We start from the raw sequence: 27,055 nt of genomic DNA, 5'->3' as shown, positions 1-27,055 counted from the left end.
TGAGAAGGCAACACCTGTTGGTGCAATTATTAGAAAATGGAAGAAACACAAGATGATTGTCAATCTTCCTCGGCCTGGGGCTCCATGCAAGATCTTGCCTCGTGGGGTTAGCCTGTGTGCCCACTATGCGTTTTTTAAACGTTTCCGCAGTGGCAATTCCGCTGCAGAAACGCTTAAAAAATGCTTGGTGGAAGGTCTACCATATTCCCCAATGATAATCCGCATGTGCTTTGCACATGCCGCGGAAATTTCCGCAGAGGATTATCATTGCGGAAAAATCCGCAGCACTACCAATTATTTTGCGGAATCACGGCGTTTTCGCCGCCATTGATTTGCATTGAATCGCCTAATATTAGCATGACTACATGTGCACATGCGGATATTAAGCGATTCAATGTGCGGATGGTACCTGGGTTTGGAGAAGAGGAGACTCCTCCAGACCCAAGTACCATAGTACCTGTAAAAAAAAGAATTAAAATAAAAAATATACATTATACTTACCTTCTGATGGCCCCCGGTCTCCTCAGCGATCCATCCAGGCTTCCTGGCAGCTCGCGATGGTCTAAAAGGACCTGCCATGACGTCATTTAGTCAGGTGACGAGTCATGCGACCGCTGACGTCGGCGGTCGCATGACCCGTCACATGACTAAATGACGTCATGGCAGGTCCTTTTACACAACCGCGAGACACCGGGGAGACCAGACGCATCGGATAAGGACACCGGGGGCCATCAGGAGGTAAGTATAATATTTATTTTTTATTTTTTACCATTCTTTTACCGTCACACCATATAAATCCATGCCGGTTGCATGGATTTATATAGTGTGACCAAGTTGTCAAGCACTTTCCAAGTGATGCTAATGTGACGCTCGCAGCCCTAACCCTGGGAAGATGGGGGATTACTCGGAGCCAGGTCCTATGTTGTTGGTGGGGTGCAGCCGTGGCCTGGACCCGTTCCGTGCCCAGGGCCGTCACATTAAAAAGGATGTAATGGGCTATCAGGGTTGAGTGGTTGCTATAGACTACGCCACCCGTGGTACCTGATGAAGGCCACCAGCGCTTCTGCAGTCCTCCGAGGCGGGATGTTGTGGCAGCCGAAGTTGTTACTACTCCCCACAGGCGGAGCAGGGCCTCAGGGCAGAGACAAGGATGGAGAGGGTTGTAGTGTAGGAGGTCTGGTGCTGCGTAGTGCGATGCGGTGCAGAAATAAAGAGTCCGGAGGCCATAGGGGTTGAATTCCAGGGTTTTTACTCACGTTGGAGAGTACAGCTGCTTCTCCCTGCTCCTCACGGAGTTCTGTGGTCACCAGGGACGGGGGTCCGACAACCTCCGAGTAATTCAAGTGCTCAATCAGGACCCCGCACCAGAGTGTTCCTAAACTTCAGACCGGGTCCTTTCCTGTCTGTGTGTGTCTGTAGATAGGCCGGGTCTCCCTCTGGACTTCGCTCAGAAAAAGGGTACGGGTGGCAGCTCCGCTCTGTCCCTTACCCGGTGGGATCCTCAGGGCCTGCCGGGCTTCCCTGACTAGGACATAGAGTAGCAAAGTCAGGTGTCGGGGGCCGGTACCCCTCTTGCAGCCGGAATCCCTCTGACTAGGCCAGAATAGCGAGGACAGGTGGCGTATACCGCTCCGTCTGCATCCCCCTGGGATCCTTTTGCGATGGAGCTACACTCCTAAGCTCCAGGCCTTCTTGGCTATGGTCCTTGACCGGGTTTGAGACATTTGTTTACTCCAACCTGCCCCTCGACTCAAGGCCAGGGTACGAGGGCCGTGTCTCCATCCGCTGCAGGTTCACCCAGAAGCCACGGTCAGGGATGGAGATCAGAATCAAAGAACCATGAGCCCAAGATGGCTGTTTATTAAATATGAAATATTAAGTGTAACTAAATGTGAGTCCTCCACCCTCACCCACTAATTGGTTCCCCCTATCTCTTGGTTCCCCAGTCTCCCAATTTCCAGTAGGGGCAGCACTCTAGTGCCTACTAGCCCCCTCTGGTGGGAGAAGTGTGGTGCTGGACGTGGAGGTGGGGTCCTGACCATTGCACCGTTCTTACCTCGAAGGAGGAACACCACACCCCATTGAAGAGGTGCAGCATCCCTGTGGCAGTCGAACCCTCAGGGGCGCCACACTAAAATCGCTTGGAAAGCGCTTGACAACCCGCATGCGAAATCGCATGTGCAAAACGCTTCAATTACGCTTGTCCCTGGCAGGAAAAACACATGTAAAATCTGCATGCGTTTTTTCTGCCAGGGAGATGCAGAAACGCTCAGGAAAAATCCGGAGCATTTCTGCATCGTGGGCACTTAGCCTAAGGATGATTCTGAGAAAGGTCATGAATCAGCCTGGAACTACATGGGAGGCCATAGTCAATGACCTGAGGAGAGCTGGGACCACAGTCTCAAGCATTACCGTAAGTAACATACTACGCTGTCATAGATCAAAATCCTGCAGGGCACGCAAGGTCCCCCTGCTCATCCCAACACATGTCCAGGCCCATTTAAAGTTCTCCAATGACCATATGGATGATCCAGAGGAGGCAAGGGAGGAGGTCATGTAGTCAGATGAGACCAAAATAGAACTTTTTGGTATTAATTCCATTCGCCGTGTTTACAGGAAGAAGGATGAGTACAACCTCAAGAACACCGTCCCAACTGAGAAGCATGGTGGGGGAAACATCATACTTTGGGGTGCTTTTCTGCAAAGTGGACAGGAAGACTGCACCGTATTGAAGAGAGGATGGATGGGGTCCTGTAGCGTGAGATTTTGGCTAACAACCTCCTTCCCTCACTAAGAGCATTGAAGATGGGTCATGGCTGGGTCTTCCAGCATGACAATGACCCGAAACTCACAGCCAGGGCAACTAAAGAGTGGCTCCGTAGGAAGCATTTCAAGGTCCTGGAGTGGCCTAGCCGGTCTCCAGACCTGAACACAAAAGGGCTAAAATCCCTGCTGCAGTGTGTGCAAACTTTGTCAAGAACTACAGGAAAAGTCTGACCTCTGAAATTGCAAACAAAGGTTTCTGTACCAAATATTATGGCATGTGTTTCTATTGTATCAAATGCTTATTTCATGCTATAAAATGCAAGCTAATTATGTAAAAATCATACAATGTGATTTTCTGGATTTTTTTTAAGATTCTGTCTCTGACAGGTGAAGTATAACTAAGATAAAAATTACAGACCTCTCCATTCTTTGTAGGTGGAAAAACTTGCAAAATCAGCAGTGTATCAAATACTTATTTTCCCCACTTTACCTGCAGGAGAGCTATATTCAGATTTTGCTGGCATCCCTGTGGGCTTGCTGACCTGTCCATTGAAATGTCCATAGCACACCATCTTTAAATTGCTATACCCACAAAGTGTTTATTTTTTTTTTTACAGTACATAGAAAAAGTAATCTAGAGAGCAAATAATGGATAAATGGCAGACCCAATTCAGCAGAGCCAGTCTAAAAAGTTGTTTAAAGCTGCCCGCATGATTTTGACCATTTCAGCCAGTGATCGCTTGTTAATTGCATGTGAACAACATTACTGATGAGCAACAGTAGACTATTGTCTGCCAAAAATGTAAACTGCTGGTTTGGGTTTTTTAGGAATATAAAGGTCCGTGTACACAGACCGACTAGCGACATGATACAACAGCCAATCTGCGGTTGTTTGATTGCCTGTTTACACAATTAGACCAAAGTAAATGATGTGCACTCAGCGATCTTTGCACAGTCGAGAATGATGATCTTTTATGCTGCATAAAAGATAATTTTACACTGTTTACACGGCAAGATAATCATGAAATGAGCGTTTTAACAACACGGATTCACGATTATCTTGCAGTGTAAATGCCCCTTAAAGAAAATTTGTAATGTCAAAAAACACTATTAACCTGCAGATACAGGGTTAATCTATAGATTAATAGCATTCTAAAGCTGTGCGGCTGCCGTACTGAAAGCAAGGCTGCTGAGAGGAAAATAAGCTTTCTTCCTCACGGCAGCCTGCAGCTTTCAGTCAGAGACGCGGCTTCAGTTACCACTCAGTACTTAGTGAGTGGCGGCTGTAACCACGCCCCGACACTGACAGCCCACTACTGATGCACAGCGGAGCTGGCTGTCAGTCAGTGACAGGGCGTGGTTATAGCTGCCGCTCACTGTGTACTGAGCGGTGACTGAAAGCCGGAGGCTCCTGGGAGGAATAAAGTTAATTTTCTTACAGTAGCCGCACTTTTCAGTACGGTGACTGGACTGCATTATATTGCTATTAACCTGCATATTGACGCTATATCTGCAGGCTAATAGCATTTAGGAGCACGACAGGTTTCTTTAAGGGCGAATTCAGATGTTGGTGCAAATCGGTCTGAGATCAGACCGCAATGCACGGACTGGCCATGGATCTCCTGACCCTAGCTTGACAGCTTCATATACAGTGCCTACAATTAGTATTCAACCCCCTGCAGATTTAGCTGGTTGACACATGCGGAATTAACTTGGCATTGTGACATTTGTACTGTAGATCAGCCTGGAAGTGGGAAATGCACTGCAGCAAATTTTTTTTTTTTTTTTTTTAAAACGTAAAAAGTTAATTCAGAGTGTCATTTATTATTCAACCCCTCAAACCACAAGAATTCTGTTTGGTCCCCCTAAAGTATTAAGAAGTAGTTCAGGCACCAAGAATAATGAACTTCACATGTGTGGATTAAAGATCTCTTTTGCCAGCCTTTTCTGACTATTTAAGACCCTCCCCAAACTTGTGAACAGCACTCAGACATGGTCAACATGGGAAAGACAAAGGAGCATTCCAAGGCCATCAGAGACAAGATCGTGGAGGGTCACAAGGCTGGCAAGGGGTACAAAACCCTTTCCAAGGAGTTGGGCCTACCTGTCTCCACTGTTGGGAGCATCATCCGTAAGTGGAAGGCTTATGGAACTACTGTTAGCCTTCCACGGCCAGGACAGCCTTTGAAAGTGTCCTCCCGTGCCGAGGCCAGGCTTGTCCGAAGAGTCAAGGCTAACCCAAGGACAACAAGGAAGGAGCTCCGGGAAGATCTCATGGCAGTGGGGACATTGGTTTCAGTCAATACCATAAGTAACGTACTCCACCGCAATGGTCTCCGTTCCAGACGAGCCCGTAAGGTACCTTTACTTTCAAAGCGTCATGTCAAGGCTCGTCTACAGTTTGCTCATGATCACTTGGAGGACTCTGAGACAGACTGGTTCAAGGTTCTATGGTCTGATGAGACCAAGATCGAGATCTTTGGTGCCAACCACACACGTGACGTTTGGAGACTGGATGGCACTGCATACGACCCCAAGAATATCATCCTTACAGTCAAGCATGGTGATGGCAGCATCATGCTGTGGGGCTGTTTCTCTGCCAAGGGGCCAGGCCATCTGGTCCGCATCCATGGGAAGATGGATAGCACGGCCTACCTGGAGATTTTGGCCAAGAACCTCCGCTCCTCCATCAAGGATCTTAAGATGGGTCGTAATTTCATCTTCCAACAAGACAACGACCCAAAGCACACAGCCAAGAAAACCAAGGCCTGGTTCAATAGGGAAAAAGTCAAGGTTTTGGAGTGGCCTAGTCAGTCTCCTGACCTTAACCCAATTGAAAACTTGTGGAAGGAGCTCAAGAATAAAGTCCACATGAGACACCCAAAGAACCTAGATAACTTGGAGAAGATCTGCATGGAGGAGTGGGCCAAGATAACTCCACAGACCTGTGCCGGCCTGATCAGGTCTTATAAAAGACGATTATTAGCTGTAATTGCAAACAAGGGTTATTCCACAAAATATTAAACATAGGGGTTGTATAATAATTGACCCACACTTTTATGTTTAAAATTTAATAAAATTCAACTGAGCAACATAACTTTTTGGTTTGTAAGATTTATGCTTCTGTTCATAAAACCTACTCTCGTTTGCAGTTTGAAGGCTCTAACTTATTTGCATCTTATCAAACCAGCTAAATCTGCAGGGGGTTGAATACTACTTGTAGGCACTGTATTTTTATGAAGCTGTCACGCTCGGATCAGGAGACCCGCAGCCATAGGCAGATTATAATGGGGGCAATCTGGGCTACCGCCCAGGGGGCCCGTGGCCAGATTGCCCTCATTATAATATGTATGGCGCCACGGCACAAACCGGCAGTCAGAGGCGGGAGGCCCCCGGACCGCTCCCCTGGCATCTGCGCCCTGCACTGCTACTTACCACCGGAGAGGAGCTGGACGACGGGAGCCGAGCCGGGAGATGGTGAGTGAGTCTGTGAGTGAGTGTGTGATTGTGTGTGTGCAGGCAGATATCATTGTGTGTTGTCTGTTTATATGCATTTTTGTGTTTCAAATGCGTTTATGCGTGTATGTATATGTCTGTGTGTTTGTGTGTGCATGTGACTGCGTGTGCCCTCCCGCTGTCTCTGGGGGGGCAACGTGCGGCCTCCCGCTGTCTCTGGGGTGGCGCCGTGCGGCCTCCCGCTGTATCCGGGGGGCGCCGTGCAGCCTCCCGCTGTGTATAGATGGCACCGTGCGGCCCCCTGCTGTGTATAGATGGCACCGTGCGGCCTCCCGCTGTGTATAGATGGCACCCTGCGGCCTCCCGCTGTGTATAGATGGCACCCTGCGGCCTCCTGCTGTGTATAGATGACACCGTGCAGCCTCCCGCTGTGTATAGATGGCACCGTGCAGCCTCCTGCTGTGTATAGATGGCACCGTGCAGCCTCCTGCTGTGTATAGATGACTACGTGCTGTGTATAGATGGCTAAGTGCGGCCTCCCGCTGTGTATAGATGGCTACATGCGGCCTCCCGCTGTGTGTAGATGGCGCCGTGCGGCCTCCTCCTGTGTATAGATGGCACCGTGTGGCCCCCTGCTGTGTATAGATGGCACCGTGCGGCCTACCGCTGTGTATAGATGGCACTCTGCGGCCTCCCGCTGTGTATAGATGGCACCGTGCGGCCTTCTGCTGTGTATAGATGGCAATGTGCGGCCTCCCGCTGTGTATAGATGGCACCGTACGGCCTCCCGCTGTGTATAGATGGCACCGTACGGCCTCCCGCTGTGTATAGATGGCACCGTGCAGCCTACCGCTGTGTATAGATGACTACGTGTGGCCTCCCGCTGTGTATAGATGGATACGTGCGGCCTCCCGCTGTGTATAGATGGCTACGTGCAGCCTCCTGCTGTGTATAGATGGCTACGTGCGGCCTTCCGCTGTGTATAGATGGCGCCGTGCTGCCTCCTGCTGTGTATAGATGGCTACGTGCGGCCTCTTGCTGTGTATAGATGGCTATGTGCAGCCTCCCGCTGTGTCTAGATGGCGCCGTGTGGCCTCCCGCTGTGTATAGATGGCACCGTGCGGCCTCCCACTGTGTGTAGACGGCGCCATGCGGCCTCCTGCTGTGTATAGATGGCTATGTGCGGCCTCCCGCTGTGTCTAGATGGCGCCGTGCGGCCTCCCGCTGTGCATAGATGGCGCCATGCGGCCTCCCGCTGTGTATAGATGGCTACGTGCGACCTCCCACTGTGTATAGATGGCTACGTGCGGCCTCCTGCTGTGTATAGATGTCTACGTGCGGCCCCCTGCTGTGTATAGATGGCTACGTGCGACCTCCCGCTGTGTATAGATGGCACCATGCGGCCCCCTGCTGTGTATAGATGGCTACGTGTGACCTCCTGCTGTGTATAGATGGCACCGTGTGGTCTCCTGCTGTGTATAGATGGCACCGTGCGGCCCCCTGTTGTGTATAGATGGCTACGTACGGCCCCCTGCTGTGTATAGATGGCACCGTGCGGCCCCCTGCTGTGTATAGATGGCTACGTGCGGCCCCCTGCTGTGTATAGACGGCATCGTGCGGCCTCCCGCTGTGTATAGATGGCATCGTGCGGCCTCCCGCTGTGTATAGATGGCACTGTGCGGCCTCCCGTTGTGTATAGATGGCACCGTGCGGCCTCCTGCTGTGTATAGATGTCACCTTGCGGCCTCCCGCTGTGTATAGATAGCTACGTGTGGCCTCCCGCTGTGTAGAGATGGCTACGTGGGGCCTCCTGCTGTGTATAGATGGCGCCGTGCGGCCTCCCGCTGTGTATAGATGGCTACGTGCGGCCTCCCACTGTGTATAGATGGCTACGTGCGGCCCCCTGCTGTGTATAGATGGCTACGTGCGGCCTCCTGCTGTGTATAGATGGCTACGTGCGGCCTCCTGCTGTGTATAGATGGCTACGTGCGGCCTCCTGCTGTGTATAGATGGCTACATGCGGCCTCCTGCTGTGTATAGATGGCACCGTGCTGCCTCCTGCTGTGTATAGGAGGATTGTGGCAGCTCATATTGTATGTAGGGTCTCATACTGTATATAGGGGATGTCAGCATACTTAATTGTGCTCAATATTAAGTCATACAATTAATGTAAAAAAATATTATAATTAATATATTAATATTATGCCAAATTAATTTCACGTGAACTATCACATGATCTATCACAGGGGATCATGTGACATGTGTCAGGTGTGTGTGTGTGGGGGGGGGGGCGCGCCTTCTCAACTGCCCGGGGCCCTTGCTACTCTTAATCCACCCCTGCCCGCAGCCAGGCCGTGCATTGCGGTCTGATCTTACACCAATTTGTACGGACATCTGAATGTGTCCTAAGTGTCATGGTATGATCGGCAGAAACCGGACAACTTTTGCCACTTTGTGCAAGCTTATTATGTTAACTTTAAATTGTGGAAAAAGGGCCATACACTTAAGTATTGCTGTGATTTTACTGATGGGTGATTGAATGAAGTTAGGAATCCCAATTGTGATGCCAGAGGGATTCCTGGGTGGTGGGGAGAGGAGGTGGCAATAAATCATTTGTGTATCCTAGAATTTATATTCATCATTAGGATAAGAGTGCATTCACACCCCTGTTTTTTACGGTCCAAGTTTGGGCCACAATGCCCATCCCACTCGGCGGTCTTCTGACCTGAACTATCAGCCTCATATATACTTTTGCAGCTGTTAGTTCAAGTTGGGAGACCAATGATCAGGTGATCAACCATGCATTGTGGATGTTACATGGTCCATAACATACAGTTGTGTGTGAGGTGATGTTGTAATATTCCTAGGGAGCCCTGATTATTAAGCTGTATGGGTCTGAAGATTTCCAAATATCCTCCCCGGTAGATCCTGATGTATTCTCTAAGAAACAAAGTTCATCAGCAGAAATATTTACTAGTTTGAAGTAATCCATAGTCAAAACTGAATTTTCAGGATCTCAATGAAGTTTACACTTTTTATATTTGTAAGTTTATTATAGCAATAAAATAACTTTTCTGAGAACGCAAATTACAAATTATAAAGCTATGTTCCCACGATGAGCTTTTGGTGAGTTTGTGAAGTTGCAGGTTTTCTGGACCATTTATAATAATAATAATCTTTATTTTTATATAGCGCTAACATATTCTGCAGCGCTTTACATACATTATTGTTGCTGTCCCCATCGGGGCTCACAATCTAGATTCCCTATCAGTATGTCTTTAGAGTGTGGGAGGAAACCCATGCAAACACGGGGAGAACATACAAACTCCTTGCAGATGTTGTCCTTGGTGGGATTTGAACCCAGGACCCCAGCGCTGCAAGGCTGCAGTGCTAACCACTGAGCCACCGTGCCACCCTCTGCATCTATTAATAGTGTTGAGCGAGCGTACTTGGATATAGAGTTATCCGTGCGTGCTCGGGTTCGGATAGAGGAGCCGGCATGCTGGAGTCAAATTTTCAGGTACTCGTGGTACACGGGCATTCTTCACATGTTTAGCGGCTGTGTATCAGCCACAAAACATATAGCCGCGAGTACCCGAGCATTTGTCTCCAGCACGCTGGCCCTCTCTATCCGAACCCGAGCACACTCGCTTATCACTACCTATTAAGTCAATTAAGTTATGTGCGGTTTTCCATTGCTTTTCTGAGTGCGTTTTTTCACATGCTTTTTTATTGTGATTTTGCCCCTACGATTATGTCTCTGTTTTGTATGTCATGTTTTAAACAAAACTGCTTTGTTTTTGACACTTCTTGGTATTTGGCTTTATTGATACATTCATGTGTAGATTACATTTGTTTTTCTTGCCATTCTGCCGCGGAAATGCACTAAAAAATCTTGTGCGTTTTTTAACTGCGGATTTTCTGCATCTTATACAAGTCTATTGGAAAAATCTGCAGAAATAAACATGTTGCAAATTTGAAACACGCATCGCAGGTCAGTTTACGCTGAGTAAAAAATAAGCACAGTGGGCATAAGATTTCTATAAACCCATTCACTTTGCTCGAACTGTCAGACGCCGTGATAATACACAGTCAAAAACTCACCAAAAACTCATGGTGGGCACACAGCCTAACTGTCTTACCCTATTAGAAATGAAATCTATGAACCATTCTTTTTACTGCATAATCAGTAGACAGGCAATATTTCAAACACAGCAGTCCAGTTATTTTTGCTGCTTAGAGCTTTATTATAACAATCACGATTGTACATATTCGTTGGGAAAGGATTTAAAGAGGAGTCTTGCTGCCTTTGATTATAAAGTCCAAGATTCCTTTCCGATCCAGTGACAGTTAAAGCCAAGGTGACCCTAAACCTTCACCATTTTTTGGAATCAGGTGGATTTGAAAGGTGGGGCACTGCCTTGCTTTTGAAATGTAGTGTTTTTATCTTCAAACAATTTTCAGTAGTTCTGCATGGGCTATCGTAAGACAGTCTGTACTCCAGTCATAGAAAACTAGCAAAATGATAACCCAGTGTATGGTGGTCCTGATGCTTCAGGAGTCCAAGAAATCTGCTTAGAAGTTCAAGGGTATGTATCCATACAGCAATTGATTCACAGCATTGTGTAGCACTTACATAACTATACACCTTTTGTATAATTTTATGATTTAACAAGATGTTAGGATTCTGCTCTCTTTACAAAAATGCAATATGTGTATTAGCTGCAAGAGTGATATCTGCTTGTATCTACTGAGCGTGTCCTTCCATGCTTGTATGTTTTAGTTTTCTTAATTTTTATATTACATATTTTATTCTTTGCAGGTATACATTGATTCTTCCTTCATTTGTGCAGCTACACATCTGTGTGAGTTTACACTGGGTTTTCAGGTTTCCTGGTACATAAATATTCTTGAGTATTAGTCTGCACTTTTTTTTCTACAATCATCTTTGTGCCCACATGTCAACTTTGTCTCTTTGCCTGTCTGCCTGTGTTCTTTAAGGCATTCTCACGCTTTTAGATCCCTTCCAAGGCACTACTCTCCAAAGTCTATCTGAGAAAGTTTCTGAAACAACTTAGGCAAAAGTTCATTAGCACAGAGGGGTAGCTGGCACATTAATGCCTGACAAAAGATCTTCTTTTTTGTTCTGGTTCCATTGGTATATAACTGGAGGTTGAATAACTCTGCCAGAGAGAGACCACGGTGACGAAGGGTCTGATCTGCCACTTGGACGATATCGGGCAAGTAACCCAATCACAACCAGTAATGAGCAGAAAGCTAGTGCAGTTAGTGCTTTTTGTCCTCTATGTTTGTAACCTGTGCCAGTCTCTCTAGTCCTGGCACTAGCACAAGCTGTTCTCACTCTGCCCCCAAGAATGGAAACACGTAGGCATACCCTGCATTCTTCTCCTGGCAGCAGTCTTGTGACATTGTATGAATTCAGGCCAACAGGAAGCCTTGCACGTTCAACACTGGCACCAGGTGTTAGGCAACTCCAACGCAGGCTGCATCCAAGTGCATTAAGAGGTGGGACCCAAGACAGCAATAAATGACGCTCACCTACTTCTCCAACATGAAGTTGAACAGGATCATCTCTAGCTGGGTATAGTTGGTTGACCATGAGGTGAACACTCTTGTAATCTGCTCCGACCAAATTCTGTGCTACACAGGTATATACACCAGCATGAGCTGATGACACCACCTGTATTTCAAGTGTTCCTTCTTCTTGTACTTTATAACCTCCCCAGTTTGCAGACACTCCTAGCCTTTCCCCAGAAGGGGTGACCCAATATATTTGTGGCTCTGGCTCTGCAAGTGCTCGGCAGTGTAAGGTTATGCTTTGTCCATTGGATACCCGAACACGGGGTGAAAAACTTGGTACTGGAATAAGGGGAAGACACCTGTCACTCATCTCACGAAAAGGGACTAATCTTAACTGTGTGCGCCTTAATTCTGGTGGCTCAGCACATAGTGTTGATTGAGGTTCCATAAAGCGGACATGTGAGGCTGTGGCATTGACCCAGCGGATAACACAATCACATCTCAGAGGATTACCATGCATAGCAATTTCCTGCAAGTTTGGCAGTGACTCTACGGTTTCTCTGTGTAAAGAGCTCAGAGCATTGTTATTCAGCATTAGTGTCTCCATGCGTGGCAGTTTCTGGAAAGCCCTGGGATGGATGAAAGAAAGCTTAGGATTGTTAGTGACTTCTAACTTGGTCAGTTCTGGCAGGTTCACTAATGCTAGCTCATCAATAGATACCAGCTCTTCCATGCTGTTTAATCCAAGTTCCTTTAACTGATCCATATTTTCAAAGTCTTTTTGCTGGATTCTACTGAGAGGATTTTTGTTCAAATCCAAAAACTTCAGGCTTGGCACCCTCTGCAAAGCACCTTTTGGTACCCTGATTAATCTGTTATCATACAAGGAAAGACTTTCCAAATTAAGCAATCCTTCTAATGCAAAGTCTGATAAGTCCTTCAACCCCATACCTGCCAGAACAAGACTCCGTAAATTGGAAAGGGCCTTAAAGTTCATGTCTAGTATTGAACTAACCTTATTGCCACCAACCATCAAGACCTCAAGGGATGGCATTTCTTTAAACCATTGGTTATTCAGTCTGAACAGCAGGTTTGAGTTCAGATGAAGACGAAGTAAATGATGCAGACCAGAAAATGCTTGGGGAGATATGTAATTCAACTGATTGTGATTTAAGTACAATTCTTCAAGACTCTCAAGTCCAGAAAAGCTATGGTCTGGCAAGTTTTCCAATTGATTTTCTTCAAGGTGGAGGCTTACGAGTTTCGGTAGATGCCTAGCATTAAAGTCTCTAATATGGGAGAAACTATTTTGAGACAAATCCAGTTCTGTCAGGTTTTCCAGGTATCCTAATTCTTCTTGCTCTAGACGTGCAATGTTGTTGCTCTGCAGGAGAAGCGTATGAGTTCCTGCTGGTAGAGAATTTGGGACAGCAGTGTCAAAAAGATCATTGCAGTCCACAGTATTGGCTTCTCTGTAAGCTGACCTTGGAGTGTACCAGGGGCGTATCTGACAGACACACTGTGATGGACACTGCACCTTCCAAGGCACAGCAGGGATGCCTGCTAGAGCTGAGGATGCCCAAAACAGGATTAATTTGACCACAAGAAGTCTCATCCTGCAGCCAGGAGAAGGATAATCAAAATTCATTTTCCACATAGATCAAGCGTACAAATTAAATTTGTTTACAGAACGTGAGGCAGCAGATGCATCCAGAATACTTGAGTGCCAGCTAGGACCACCCATGAACACCAAGCTGCAGGGGTCTTCCTCTTGATAGTAAAAGCATCATTTAGACAATCCAACATTTGATGAGATCTGTGGAGACAAGAGATCGCTGTTAGAGCTGATCATGCAGAAGTCAAATTCAGCACATTGCATGCTTTGTTACATTACTGACCATCTTTTCTCTTCGCAATGGTCACTTTTTCCCACCACCTGCCCTTTGCCTATTCACACACCTCTTTACATTTATGTGCTTTCCCCTTTTCTGTCTCCCTCCTTCCCTAGTGGCTTCTTTTTCTGTTCTCCATCTCCTCTTCCCTGTGCATCGCCCCCACAAGCTGAGCCTTTTCTTCCATGGCCCTTTTCTTTGCGGAGAGCCTCTCACTTGTCACCATGGTGACGGACCAGCAAGTATTAGACACGTTCAGTTTGGCCAGATACTGTGCTGGCCTCAAAAGGAAAGTGCTGGGAGAAAAAGGAGTTTGTGAGATCTGGAAATGGAGGAAATAAGGGTTTATTATTTTAGTTGCTGCTTTATACAAAATGTGTAATGCTGATAGATTATTTCTGCTTCTAGATTCTTCTAACTGAATATCTCCACATCTTTAGGTTTTAAATTCCCATCCGATTATCCATTAGCGACATATTCCACAGTGGTGATAAATAGCACCAGAAACATAACCCCTGTGTAAATAACAAAATATTCGGACAGAAACTAGTCATACGTGTGAACACTAAGGGCTGTGGTGTTGTGCCTTTGGGCCTTGTATCCCAGAGCCAAAGAGGTCTTGTCTGGAGTATACGGTAGGTGCGGGTGGCATACTCTCAGACCTGGGTTTTGGCAATATGTCCCACCATTGGGTCCTGCACCTAATTTTTACAGTAGGAATTTTTAATTTATTATTGCCAACCTGTAAAAATACAGAGTACTTTTCCATTATCTAGATATTACTACCATACCTACACTAATGGGTCGAAGAATTGCAATAGGCAACAATAATTGTGGAGAGCGTCAGTCATGAAAGTGGGGGGAGGGCACCTACCAGTCTCATGGGAGGACCAAGCCACCCATCAGTGGTGTGGCAGTCTTGATAACCAAGTCATCCATGCGTGGCATCAAACTAGCCATCATTGGCATGGAGTGAGCATCAGTGGTGCCTTTGTGACATCATGGGAGCGCATGTATCACCCCCACCTCCTCCCCCTCAAAGTGTGATTAGACAGGGTGAGGGTTGTACTAGTTCATTCCCAGTGCTTTGCCGCAGTTGAGGCAGACTGCTTATGGGGCGCAACCTAGGGGACCTCCTGGGCTGAAGAATGCTGAGTAACAAGCTGATGATACATTGTTAGGCCTCAGTCAGATGTCCATGTTGCACATACTGTACATGTTGTATCCATTTTTTTCACGGATACAGTGCATACCCATTATAATCTATGGTGTGTTCACAAGTCCTTGAATCTTCATGGACCATTTGTCCGTGCAAAACTCGTGAACACATGTGCGTTATTATCCGGCAGCACGGATAAAAAGGGCCAATGAAAGTATGGGTCCATGATAAAGAAGTACAGCACATGGATGACATACGTGTGCAATACGTATATGTTGTCCATATTTAACATTGCAAAGGATAGGAGAAGCTTATATATCCATTAGTGAAAAAAACTGATGACACACTGATGGTAAAAACAGACACTGATCCAAAACACTCATGACACCGCTACCACTTTTTCACATACTGTATATGTTTAAACACGGACGTGTGAATGAGGCCTAACACAGAGGGGAGCACACAGATATTAGTTTAGGGATGGCAGTGGCATCTGGATAATAATAAAAAATTACCAAATACTGCTATTGGACAAACATTATGGTTGCATAATATTCAAACAACAATGATGGAGACAATTTTGCTTGAAATTTTGTTGAGTGGGAGGCAATGCTTACATTTTTATCCTATTTATAGGGGCATAGGTATAATTTATAGGGCCTCATAGTGAAGTCAGGAATTAACCCTCTATCAAATAGTGAACTGCAGTAATACTAACAGCAGTGTAACTACTTTTATAGAAAGATTATAATGATGGTAATCAGGGTTACCGCCCTGGGCCTGAGGCTCTGGGGGGCCCATGGCTAGACTGCCCTCACTATATGCTTTGTGCGCCATAATCAGCGGTGCTAATTGTTGGAATAATGCTTATTATTGTATTTATTGCATCAACTACTATTTACTACTGTTTAATAGTGCATGAGTTTCTGTCACCAGCAATAGTGTTATATTGCCAATAAATCATTGTGAAAAAAAAAGAAAAACAGGAACTTCCTGTTCAGCGTGTGAGTAGCTGAAGCACATTTTACTTTCACTTTGCAAGCTGACAGACAAGATGCTAAGATCCTAAGCTATAAGAAATACCAGTTGCAAGCTGTGTTATCTATGTTCCTGGATAAATATACCGTATATTAACTGTTGAACGGCCAGACAGTACAGAAATTAATTCCCGGGCAGGGAGCTTTCCTGAAGCTCCGCTGTAGAAAATAAGAGAATGGCAGCGCAGCTTCAGGGGAGCTCCTTTCGCCTTTTCTGTCAACGCGCCGGTGCCCGGATGTACGCGCCGGCCACAAGAAAAAATAGATGCGGAGTCACCGGGGGAACTGGAGCGAGGTGAGTATGTGTTGTTGTTTTTTATTTCTTTTTGCATATATGTGTATGGGATGTGTGTCTGTATGTAGAGAGGCTATGTGAGGGTTCAAACTTCATATAGGGGGGCTATGTGAGGTCTCATACAGTATATAGGGGGCTGTGTTCAGGCTCACACAGTATATAGGAGGATGTCAGCATACTTAATTCTGCTCAATATTAAGTGATACAATTAATATTAATATAAAATTATAATTGATATGTTAATATTGATTTTGAGCATTATTAATTTCTAGCCTATTGGTTTGGCCATCCACAACAGTCACAGTCTCCCATGTGGCCCCTTGGGAAAATTAATCTCCCACCCCTGCTCTATTATGTATAACACTATGTTATGTACAGCGCTGTACAAAAGGGAAAAATATTTTTTGTAGCGCATCACTGTCTCTGTCGTTTTGCATTTGCAGATGTGCACTAGAGCACCTGTGTGTTAATCACATGACCTATCACATGATCTATTAAGGGAATCATGTGACATTTTATGTGATAAATCGGGTTCTGGGGGGGAGGGACACATGCCTTCTAAACTGCCCGGGGCCCTGGATACTCTTAGCCCGCCCCTGACTACTTTTATTTGTCCCACACAAACATAATACAGATTTGAACATGAACTAAATAATTAAAGCCAAGGGTAAGACCTCACAGTAACTGAACTAAATATATAACTATAACATGCTTGTGTAGAACAGGCCATAAAGTGAATCTCCACCTTTTATCATCATGTTGTTTTTAGGTAAAAATATATTTTATATAGTGGTGCTAGTTTCTATTTTTCTGATTCAATGCTCTTAGAATAATATGGGGATACCTGAAGTCATCACTAATGGGAGTGAGTGAAATTTCTGCTTTAAAGGGTTTGTCTGGTGAAAACAAATTATAACCTATCCACAGGATAAGTGATGACTGTTTGATTGGTGAGTGTCTGATCGCTGGGACCCACACTGATCGGTAGAACAGGGAACTTTCATCCCCGACGGGGCACTTTTATTTTCATTAGTATGGAGATGTAGTGCACACCCTTGACCGCCACTCCATTCATTCCCTATGGGGCAGATGAACCCTACACTCAGCTTTTTCCAGCAGCCCCATAGAGAAAAAATGGAGTGGAGATTAGGCATCTGACCTGTGATTTAATTTTGTAATGGAGATAAATGTGCCCCATCGGGTTAAAAATTGCCCATTCTGCCGATTGGTGCAGGACCCAGTGGTCAGATCCCACCGATCAGTAAGTTATCACCTATTTACTGGATAGGTAATAAATTATTTTTACTGGACAATCCCTTTAAGGCTTATATCAAGTTTAGAGGTATTGTCATGGATTTAAAAAAAAAAATGGTTGAACTGAGGGGAAAAAAATAAAAACAATTACTTATCTGCTATATCCCATCTGCTCTAGTGTCACTACTCTGGTAATTCCTGGATTTCTTTGTTTTATTTGCTGTAATGAACACATGTCATACATCTAGATCTCAATGGTCCAAAAGGGGATGTTCTCCAGCACCAAAGGAAAGTAGTTAAAACTTAGCCTTTAATCATATAGGATAAAAAAATTGTGAGAATGTGCACATATTAAAAAAGCCATAACGCTAACGCGTTTCTGGTAAACAAAAAATCCCCCAGGCAACCAGGAAGTAAGGAGACAGCAGAGCTGCGAGCGGCTCAAGAGACAAGAATGCCTCTTTGATGTATGTAGTAAACGGTTATAGGAAGTTTCGCCCCCATCAGTTCGCCCCCAGGTACATTTCGCCCCCGGCACATTTTGCCCCCAGGAAGATTCGCCCCCGCACATTTTGCCCCCGCACGTTTTGCCCCCGGACCGGGGCGAACTGGGGGTGATATGTGCGGGGGTGAAATGTGCCGGGGGCAAAACATCCTGGGGGCCAAATGCTGGGGACGAAATGTGCGGGGGCGAAATGTACCCGGGGGCGAACTGCTGGGGGCAAACTGCTGGGGGCAAAACATCCAATTCCCGTAGTAAACATCCTCTATTGGCTGCTGCTGGTAGTTAGTGAGTTAGATTTTGAACTTATAGAAGGGGCTTTGAAGCTCTGCTTAAAAAAAATGGGGCTGCAACCACTAGATATTAGAATATGAGTCAGTACAGAATTTTATACTTCTAGATACAAAACGGTATTCATGGGTAGACATTGGAAAGCAGCAATTTAAGAGATTGACAGTAGTATCTTAACACAGATCATCCCAAAAAAATGAGCAGTCTCCTGAGCCCTCTATTATGGCTATAGTTATGCCCATTCCATAACATGAAACTCATCTCTACAAAGCCGCACTATCACCTATGAGTATCACATCAGACTAAAAAATGCTCAGTGTTTGCTCAACTGTGGAGAGAGAAGAACGGGGGAATTTATTTTGAATACAGGAAATACCAGAAATATGGGAAGAATTTATTAGTTGAGTGGAAGTTTGATAAAAAAGGAACAGGATCACAAAATACTGCTGAAGATTCAGAAAATGTGGGCTGGTAATCGGAATAATGTGTACATAATTTCTGGTTTTGCTGCACTTTAAAAAATATATATAAAAGGTTATTAAATAATCTACCAATAAATGAATGGAAAATAAATTGCAGAAGTCCAAGTTGCGTATTTTCTGCACAGGGCAACAATAAAACATATACTCAATGAAAGCTCTGAAGTCTACACAGTCCAGACCATTCAATCAGCCTGGCGTAATCTGCTGGTGTTGAAGACCTTACAATTGTATTGTCTGGTAAGAGAGAGAAAGAGGCATCTGCATGAGAAGCCACCTCCTTCTCTAGACTGAAGCATAGAGCAGAGGTAATTTATAACCCCTGCAGTGTCAGCATCAGCACTTAATACCCAGCAATGAGGGGGGAAGGAGGATCACAGACAAAATATGTAAGATCTAAGAAGAGAGTATCAGAAGAGTCGGTAAGGGAAAAAAAAGCTAGGGAATGGCAGGTAAAAATAAATGAACACTGCAAAAAGGAAAAGGAGGGGGAATACCAAATATGAAGTAGCTCTGACAAAGTAAAATATGGAATGAATATCTATAGATCAAACATTGTGAAGTACAGATGTACTAGTATTACAATTTAAGCCAAGAGGGAGCTAGGCTAAATACAGGTAAATAAAAGCACTTTGTAAATCATTTACCTATTCCTAGCTATACTTGATTCAATTTGTGGATTTATTTTAACAACTGCTAAACTTAATTAAATAATTAAAATTTTTGACCTGCGGTTTGGTGGAGGTCCAATCATGGAGTTCCCCCAACAAGCCTGAGAAGGGGCTGGCTCTAAAATGTAGTACAGTGCTCACATTTTTTCCAGCAGTCCCATAGAAACTGAGTGGTACAGTGACACGGCTGCTCCATTCTCGGAATTGGTGGTGAGTCTCGACAGTCAGACACACACCGATCTACATGTGTACTCCTTCTTGTTGACCTGTCCTCTGCTTTCCATACAGTTGACCACAGCCTCCTACTACAGATCCTCTCTTCCCCCGGCGTCAAAGACCTTGCCCTATCTTGGATATCCTCATGCCTCTCGAACCACACATTTAGCGTCTCTCACTCCCACACTACCTCCTCACCCGCCCCCTCTCTGTTGGAGTCCCTCAAGGCTTGGTCCTAGGACCTCTACTCTTCTCAATCTATACCCTTGGCTTGGGACAGCTCATAAAATCCAATGGCTTCCAGTATCATCTTAGGCTGTTGACACCCAGATCTACCTCTCTGGCCCAGATGTCACCTCTCTGCAGTCCAGAATCCAAGCATGTCTATCAGTCATATCCTCCTTCTTCTCCTCCCTCTTCCTCAAGCTCAATGTGGACAAAACTGAACTCATCATCTTTCCCCCATCTCGCATATCTTCCCCACCTGATCTTTCTATCACAATAAATTACATCACACTTTCCCCTGTACCGGCAATCCGCTGCCTTGGAGTAACCCTTGACTCTGCTCTGTCCTTCAAATCCCACATCTAAGCTCTCGCCACCTCCTGTCGCCTCCAGCTCTAAAATATTTCCAGAATCCGTCCTTTCCTCAACCCTCAATCTACTAAACTGTTTGTGCACGTCCTCATCATCTCCCGCCTCGACTACTGCAACATCCTCCTCTGTGGCCTACCTGCTAACACTCTCGCACCCCACCAGTCCATCCTTAACTCTGCTGCGTGACTAGCTAATCTCTCGCCTCGCTACTCCTCTGCTACCCCCCTTTGCAAATCCCTTCACTGGCTCCCAATTGCCCAGCGTATCCAGTTCAAACTACTAACACTGACCTACAAAGCCATCCATAACCTCTCTCCTCCGTACATCTCTAAACTTAATCTCCCAATACATTCCCTTACGTAATCTCCGGTCCTCCCAAGACCTCCTTATTCGTTCCTCGCCCAATTGCTTCCAAGTTTTCTCCCGAATATTCCTCATCCTATGTAATTCTGTGCCTCAACACGTCTGATTATCCACCACACTTGGATCCTTCAGATGGAACCTGAAAACCCATCTCTTCAAACAAGCTTACAGCCTGCCATGACCTAGCTTGCTGCCACCCCAACAACACCGGAGCTACTGCAACCCCCTCAACCTACTGTCTCCTTCCCCATTCCTGTAAAATGTAAGCCCGCAAGGTAGGGTCCTCTTCCCTCCGTACCAGTCTATCATTGTTAGTTTGTTTACTGTAAGTGATATCTGTATCTGGTATGTAACCCGTTCTTATGTACAGCGCCATGGACTCAATGACGCTATATAAATTATTAATAATAATAATAATTTATATATACTTGCAATGACCAATAATAATTCTGCTGCATTTTTTATTATATCTTTGTGCCGTGCTGTTCCTCTGTAATCACCGCTAGAAATGATGGATACATAGATTTACAACTGACCATTACTATTCCCTGTGTCAATGCTGTGCATTCCTTCGTATTCTCACATCGTTCAATCATTGATATCAATGTCAGACCATATAGGGACACAGCCTATTGTCAAGGAAAATGAGAACATCCAATTGTCAATTTATTCATACAACTCTAGCAGGAATAATAGAAAATTGCAATACTTAAAGGGGAATTAAACATCCCCTTTAAAGGAGACTAAACTGCAGTTCTGTACACAAGCCATAGGCAAGAGTGATACTGTAAAAAATACCCTTTTTTATAGTCTCATAAAACTAATTATAAGTGATATCCGAGGGAGATCCGTCATTGCAAAGTGACTGAACAGTAAGATGAATCATGAGGGAATTGCATAGTACCCATCTGTGCAACAGCAAGAAAAACAATACATTTATGTAAACAGGTCCTTTAAGGAGTAGTCGCGCAAAAAGAAAAGTTCCACAGGGCCTTGGAACTGTAAAAATTAGCCCAAGGCTACACTGGAGCATTTGTCGTGCAACACTGAAATTGTATGGATGTGGACTGTCTTACCCTGTTCCTGCATCAGAAGACAACAAACGCGCCATATGTATAGTGTCATGCGGCTTTATATGTGTCATGCGGTATATATATGTAATAGTGATGTGCGTCTTATGTAATGTATTATGGTAATGTACAGTATATAAGTCATGTGAAGTGTTGATGTATAATGTGAGTAGTGTATGGTACAGGATAAGCATAGGATTAGCTTAGGAGAGCATAGGTACGGTTTATGTAGTGAGTGGTTTGGCAACAGTATAGGATATATGATGGGAACAATAGGTTTAGTCTATAAGATAGGAAATAGTTAATGATAGAACTAGCCCAGTGGGTGGGAACTAGTGTTAATAAAAAGGGGGTCACCACCTGGTAGTGCGAGAACTAGGAGTGGTTAGAGAAGTGCAGTGTTCAGGTCAAGTTGCAGTGGACTGCTAGGGGCAGCAAGGGACAAACGTTCGAGGCAGTAGGAGGCCGTATTGAGTTCCCTGATGGACATTCCAGCAACGTCTGCAGCTTAGAGCTCGGGCCAGGTACCAAGGAGCGGGCCTGCTCTTCTGACACGACGTCGGTAAATGTGGAATTACGTGGGCGGCAGGTGGCCGGTCTTGGGTGCACTGCCGGAGTGGACAAGAAATCCTTGAGGCTGATGGAGTCAGCGGGCTTGGGGGTAGTCTAGGATGAATGGGTGTCAGGGTTGACTAAGGAAGGAAGAAACGTGAAATGCCGTGCCCTATCCCACATGTCACCACCTGATGAACTTGAGCTGATTAGTAAACGTTTACGTGTTGTAAAGAAATTGGAGTCCCCATGAATTGTGTGTGGCGGCTCCTGAAGACGGACGCCTAGAAGCAGGCCTACAAATAAGTGTGATGCACCCCACACTCTACAGCACACTGACACTGGGACACCATTTGTCTGTGACGCGCTCAGTGGATGGGGACGACTCGGCGCCCGGGCCTTGTTGTTGCCTGATCTCGGGGGATGTTGCGGTGGCCGGCTCCCGGGCCTGTACCCTGGGGTCACTCTTAAAAGAAGGGGGGAAGTTATATGGGATAGGGGAATGTTCGTGACGCCACCTGTGGTGTCTGGTGAGGATCACCAGCGCTGCGACAGTCCTCTGAGGCCGGTGTTTAGCTTAGTTGGTGCGGCTCCCCACAGGTGGAGAGGGGCCTCAGGGCAGCGTAAGTGTAGGGATGCAGGACGGAGGGGACCCAGCCAGGTCAGAGGAAGGATAGGCACACACACAACAGTTCACTTCAGTACCTTTACTGGTGGTGTTTCTGGCACGGTCCAGGGAACTTCAGGGTGAAGGGTGCATATCAGGACTCTCCCCAGTGAGCGGGTGTGGGGCCTCCTGTTCCTTGCCTTTCCTTGATAAGTTTCTGACCTGCCTGGAGCTAGGCCTAACTTGGTCTCGGTCTTGCACCTGCTGACCTGGTGGTAGGGCCTTCTATTGGAGATCACACTCCCTGGTCTCTTGGGCCTCCGTGACTCCCGACCCTGGTATGTAATCAGCTTTTGGTGTTCCTGGGACATATAGTTCGCCAGGGGTCCCGGTTGTTTCTGCTGGATGTAAGGAATCCCTGCAGACGCGGACCCGGTGTCCGGTAAATGGTTTTGGGGTGAGCTGGTTAAGCTCCTCTGCCCCTATGTTGCTTGCTTACTCCACTTGCCTTCGGCCACGCTCGGGGCCCTCACTAGGCTTCACATGGGCAGTAGGCCTCGCTACTCTTCACCGCTCTTTTGGTGTCGGCACGCCCTAGGCTCACTAACTCGAGCTCTGGACTGAACTGACTGAGCTCCACTGCCGGCTAGCTTCTGCAGGAGCTCCTCTCAACAGACTGACTGCCTAACTCCACCCTCCAGTATATATATCCCTATCCGGGCTCCCTCTGGTGGTCTGAGGTGGTAGGGTGGAGGTGTGTGAATGCTATGAGGGCCTCTTGTGGAGAAGTCCGTCCATGCACCCCTCTGGGATCTGTGGCACCAATGTGCAGCAGGGCGCCACATCTGTAAAGTGCCAGAGCGAAACTGGACAGCAGCTTGGTCATGACTACCGCTCTGCAGCACTTTACAAAGTCACAATGTCACATTGTAACATGGCATCTAATGATTTCCTATACTGTCAAATTGCAACTTGTGACATCCTGCAGCTGTGACATAGAGTCACAAATGTTTCCAAATGAGTCGTAATTTCTGCTGCAAGTCGCTAGTGAATCACTTGCCGTATGCTTCAGTGCAAGTCTCCTGGAACTTATCACAACTAGGCTATTTCATTTTATACCAAAATCACAGCTATAAAATAGTTGTGTGACAGCAAATCGCAGCCAAGTTGCACAGATTTTTTGTCACCCAATTTTTCTGAGAATTGCTATTGTGTCATAAATGACGCTGTGTAGCCCTAGCCTTAACAAAGTGCTACCCACCTATTAGCACCCATGCACGCAGTCCTCTCTGTGGACTATATTGTCACAATAATCCTTGAAATGGATATTACATTAAAATAGCCTCCCATGGCTGGTGTCCACAGTTCGGGACCCAGTCCTTTGTCTGTCCTTATGCACACTGAGGTCAACTCTGACACATGGTAAGGTTATTAATATTAGACAGTGTAGGACCAAACCGAACAGGGTCACCTTGCCAATGGTGGGATGGTTTTATGCTTTTTTGATCACAAATAGTGTTTACTAAGAACCCTGCGTTATTTAGATGCACTTTTGCTTTTTTACTTATTTAGTTACAGCAGGGTTTATGATCATCTTGTTTCTTGTAGGTTTTATGCTTACACAGGAAGAGGAGAGGTCATTGTTTCACCAACAGTACCGTTCCATCACCAATCACAGGCTGCAGCGGTCAGGTCACTTGAGCAATGCATCATCGGATGATTTTCTGATGATGTGCTGCTTAAGTCACCTCATCATTGCGGCCAATCATAGGCCACAGCAGTCCTGCTGATTGAAAGGTAGAAATAAATGAACGTCTCAGTGGTCTTCCTGGTATTTTATATGTATATGTAGATCCTATTTGCAGTTCATAGTCAGCAAATTGGATGTTATTTAATTATCACCAATATATCATGGAATGACAAATTATGCAATTCTCTTTTAACCCATTTCTGACGGCATCACATAATTCTGGTTTTAAAAGTTGTCAAGATATGGCCGTAACTAACAGCCTCTGGTCTCGGTGCCGTCATCAGGAGCTTATTGGTTCATGTCCCAATGATGACATCTGCACCATGGGCCGTTTATTGCTGTCAGACTTGTGCTCTCTTATACTGCTGGAAGGCTGTGATTGCCAGGTTCCAACCGCACAGCAGTGACCAGGTCTCGCAGTTGCAATCATTCTCTGGTCAAAGTGCCGTCATCAGGAACTGAATCTATCGAGGTCCTAATGACAGCACCTGGACCCGAGTCTGCCACTTGCTGTCAGACTTGAACACCTCCATGTTACAGGAATTATGGGATCACTTGTTCTAACAGCATAGCAGAGTTCAAGTCAGAGGGTAATTACCAATCTTTGGTCCGTGTGCTGTCATCATAACCTGAACCAATCATTTGCAAATGGTTGCATGCATTTTACTATTTTTATTAACATAGAATTAGTAAGAAAGACAATGAAAAAAATGCATGGGCATCAAGTGCTCAAAGAATATGTCACATTCTTGTTACACACAGAATGTTCGTTACATCAAACATACAATCATTACCTCCTTGCCACCAATTTTTGGCTGTATTATCAAGAGCCTCGCGGTTTTTGCACCAAAACACTCCTCCTCCCATCAAAATTGTTATCCTCTTAATATATTGGAATCATCACGTTATACAGCACTGTGTACTTACAATTGCTAATTTTGCCTTTCTGCCCAGATAATTCTTCTCTCTTCCATTAGGTCTATGACATCATGTGATTAAAAACTGACTAGCTGAAACCTTCTAAGCTCTATGTAGAATCAGGAAGTCTTCTCTCCCCTTTAACCTGCATGAGTAATCTCCTTAACCCCTTTACCCCCCAAGGTGGTTTGCACGTTAATGACCAGGCCAATTTTTACAATTCTGACCACTGTCACTTTATGAGGAAATACCTCTGGAACGCTTCAACGGATTCCCCTGATTCTGAGATGGTTTTTTCGTGACATATTGTACTTCATGATAGTGGTAAAATTTCTTCGATATCACTTACTTTATTTGTTAAAAAAACGGAAACAATTTTCAGACTTTGAATTTTCATGCCCTTAAACCAAGAGAGATATGTCACACAAAATAATAGTTAATAAATAACATTTCCCACATGTCTACATCAGCACAATTTTGGAACCAAAATTTTTTTTTGTTAGAGAGTTATAAGGGTTAAAAGTTGACCAGCGATTTCTCATTTTTACAACAAAATTTACAAAACCATTTTTAGGGACCACATCACATTTGAAGTGACCTTGAGGGGCCTTTATGACAAAAAATACCCAAAAGTGACACCATTCTAAAAACTGCAACCCTCAAGATGCTCAAAACCACATTCAAGAAGTTTATTAACCCTTCAGGTGCTTCATAGGAATTTTTGGAATGTGGAAGAAAACAATGAACATTTAACTTTTTTCACAAAAATGTTACTTTAAACCCCAATTTTTTTTATTTTCGCAAGGGTATCAGGAAAAAATGGACCCCAAATTTTGTTGTGCAATTCCTCCTGAGTACACCAATACCCCATATGTGGGAGAAAACCACTGTTTGGGCGCACAGCAGGGCTCGGAAGGGAAGGAGCGCCATTTGACTTTTTGAATGTAAAATTTGCTTAAATAATTAGCGGACGCCATGTTGCATTTGGGGAGCCCATGATGTGCCTAAACAGTGGAAACCCCCCCACAAGTTACCCCATTTTGGAAACTATTCAGGAATTGTTTCTTGGGGGGTTTTCTTTATGCCGTTCCGCATGTGGTAAAATTGATAAGTCAGCGTTATTCTTTGGGTCAGTACGTTTACAGAGGTACCACATTTATATTGTTTTTTTATGTTTTGGTGCTTTTACACAATAAAAACTATTTTATAGAAAAAAATTGTTTTCGCATCGCTTTATTCTGAGAACTATAACTTTTTTATTTTTTGGCCGTTGGAGCTGTATGGCGGCTTGTTTTTTGAGGGACAAGATGATGTTTTCAGCGGTACTATTTTTATTTACATTCATCTTTTTGATCGCGTTTTATTCTATTTTTTGTTTGTCGGTATGATGATAAAGCATCGTTTGTTTTTTACCGTGTTCACTAAAGGGGTTAACTAGTGGGACAGTTTTATAGGTCAGGTCGTTCCGGATGTGGCGATACCAAATATGTGTACTTTTATTGCTTTTTTCAAAATAATATGTATTTATGGGTACAGTATATATTTATTTTTTGGGATTATTTTTTTCATTTTTTAAAATATTTTACAACTATTATTTTTTTTTTCATTTTCTGACACTTTTCTTTCTTTTACACATTGT

General features: G+C 45.1%; 1 protein-coding gene across 1 annotated transcript in view; it reads right to left on the bottom strand.

Moving 5' to 3' along the window:
* Positions 1 to 9,254: 9,254 nt before the first annotated feature.
* Positions 9,255 to 27,055, bottom strand: part of LRRN2 (leucine rich repeat neuronal 2) — a 66,664-nt gene continuing 48,863 nt past the window's right edge. The window contains exon 2 of the mRNA XM_073667031.1: positions 9,255 to 13,579. Within this exon, the coding sequence (XP_073523132.1) occupies positions 11,312 to 13,420 (2,109 nt within the window). The 5' untranslated portion in view covers positions 13,421 to 13,579 and the 3' untranslated portion in view covers positions 9,255 to 11,311. The remainder of the gene's footprint in view (positions 13,580 to 27,055) is intronic.

The sequence above is a fragment of the Phyllobates terribilis genome, unplaced genomic scaffold, assembly GCF_046119375.1.
Source record: "Phyllobates terribilis strain yellow unplaced genomic scaffold, ASM4611937v1 Scaffold_2__4_contigs__length_985480577, whole genome shotgun sequence".
NCBI classification, from domain to species: Eukaryota; Metazoa; Chordata; class Amphibia; order Anura; family Dendrobatidae; genus Phyllobates; species Phyllobates terribilis.
The sequence above is the reverse complement of the archived record's forward strand: the minus strand, read 5'-3'. Positions and strand labels throughout refer to the sequence as shown.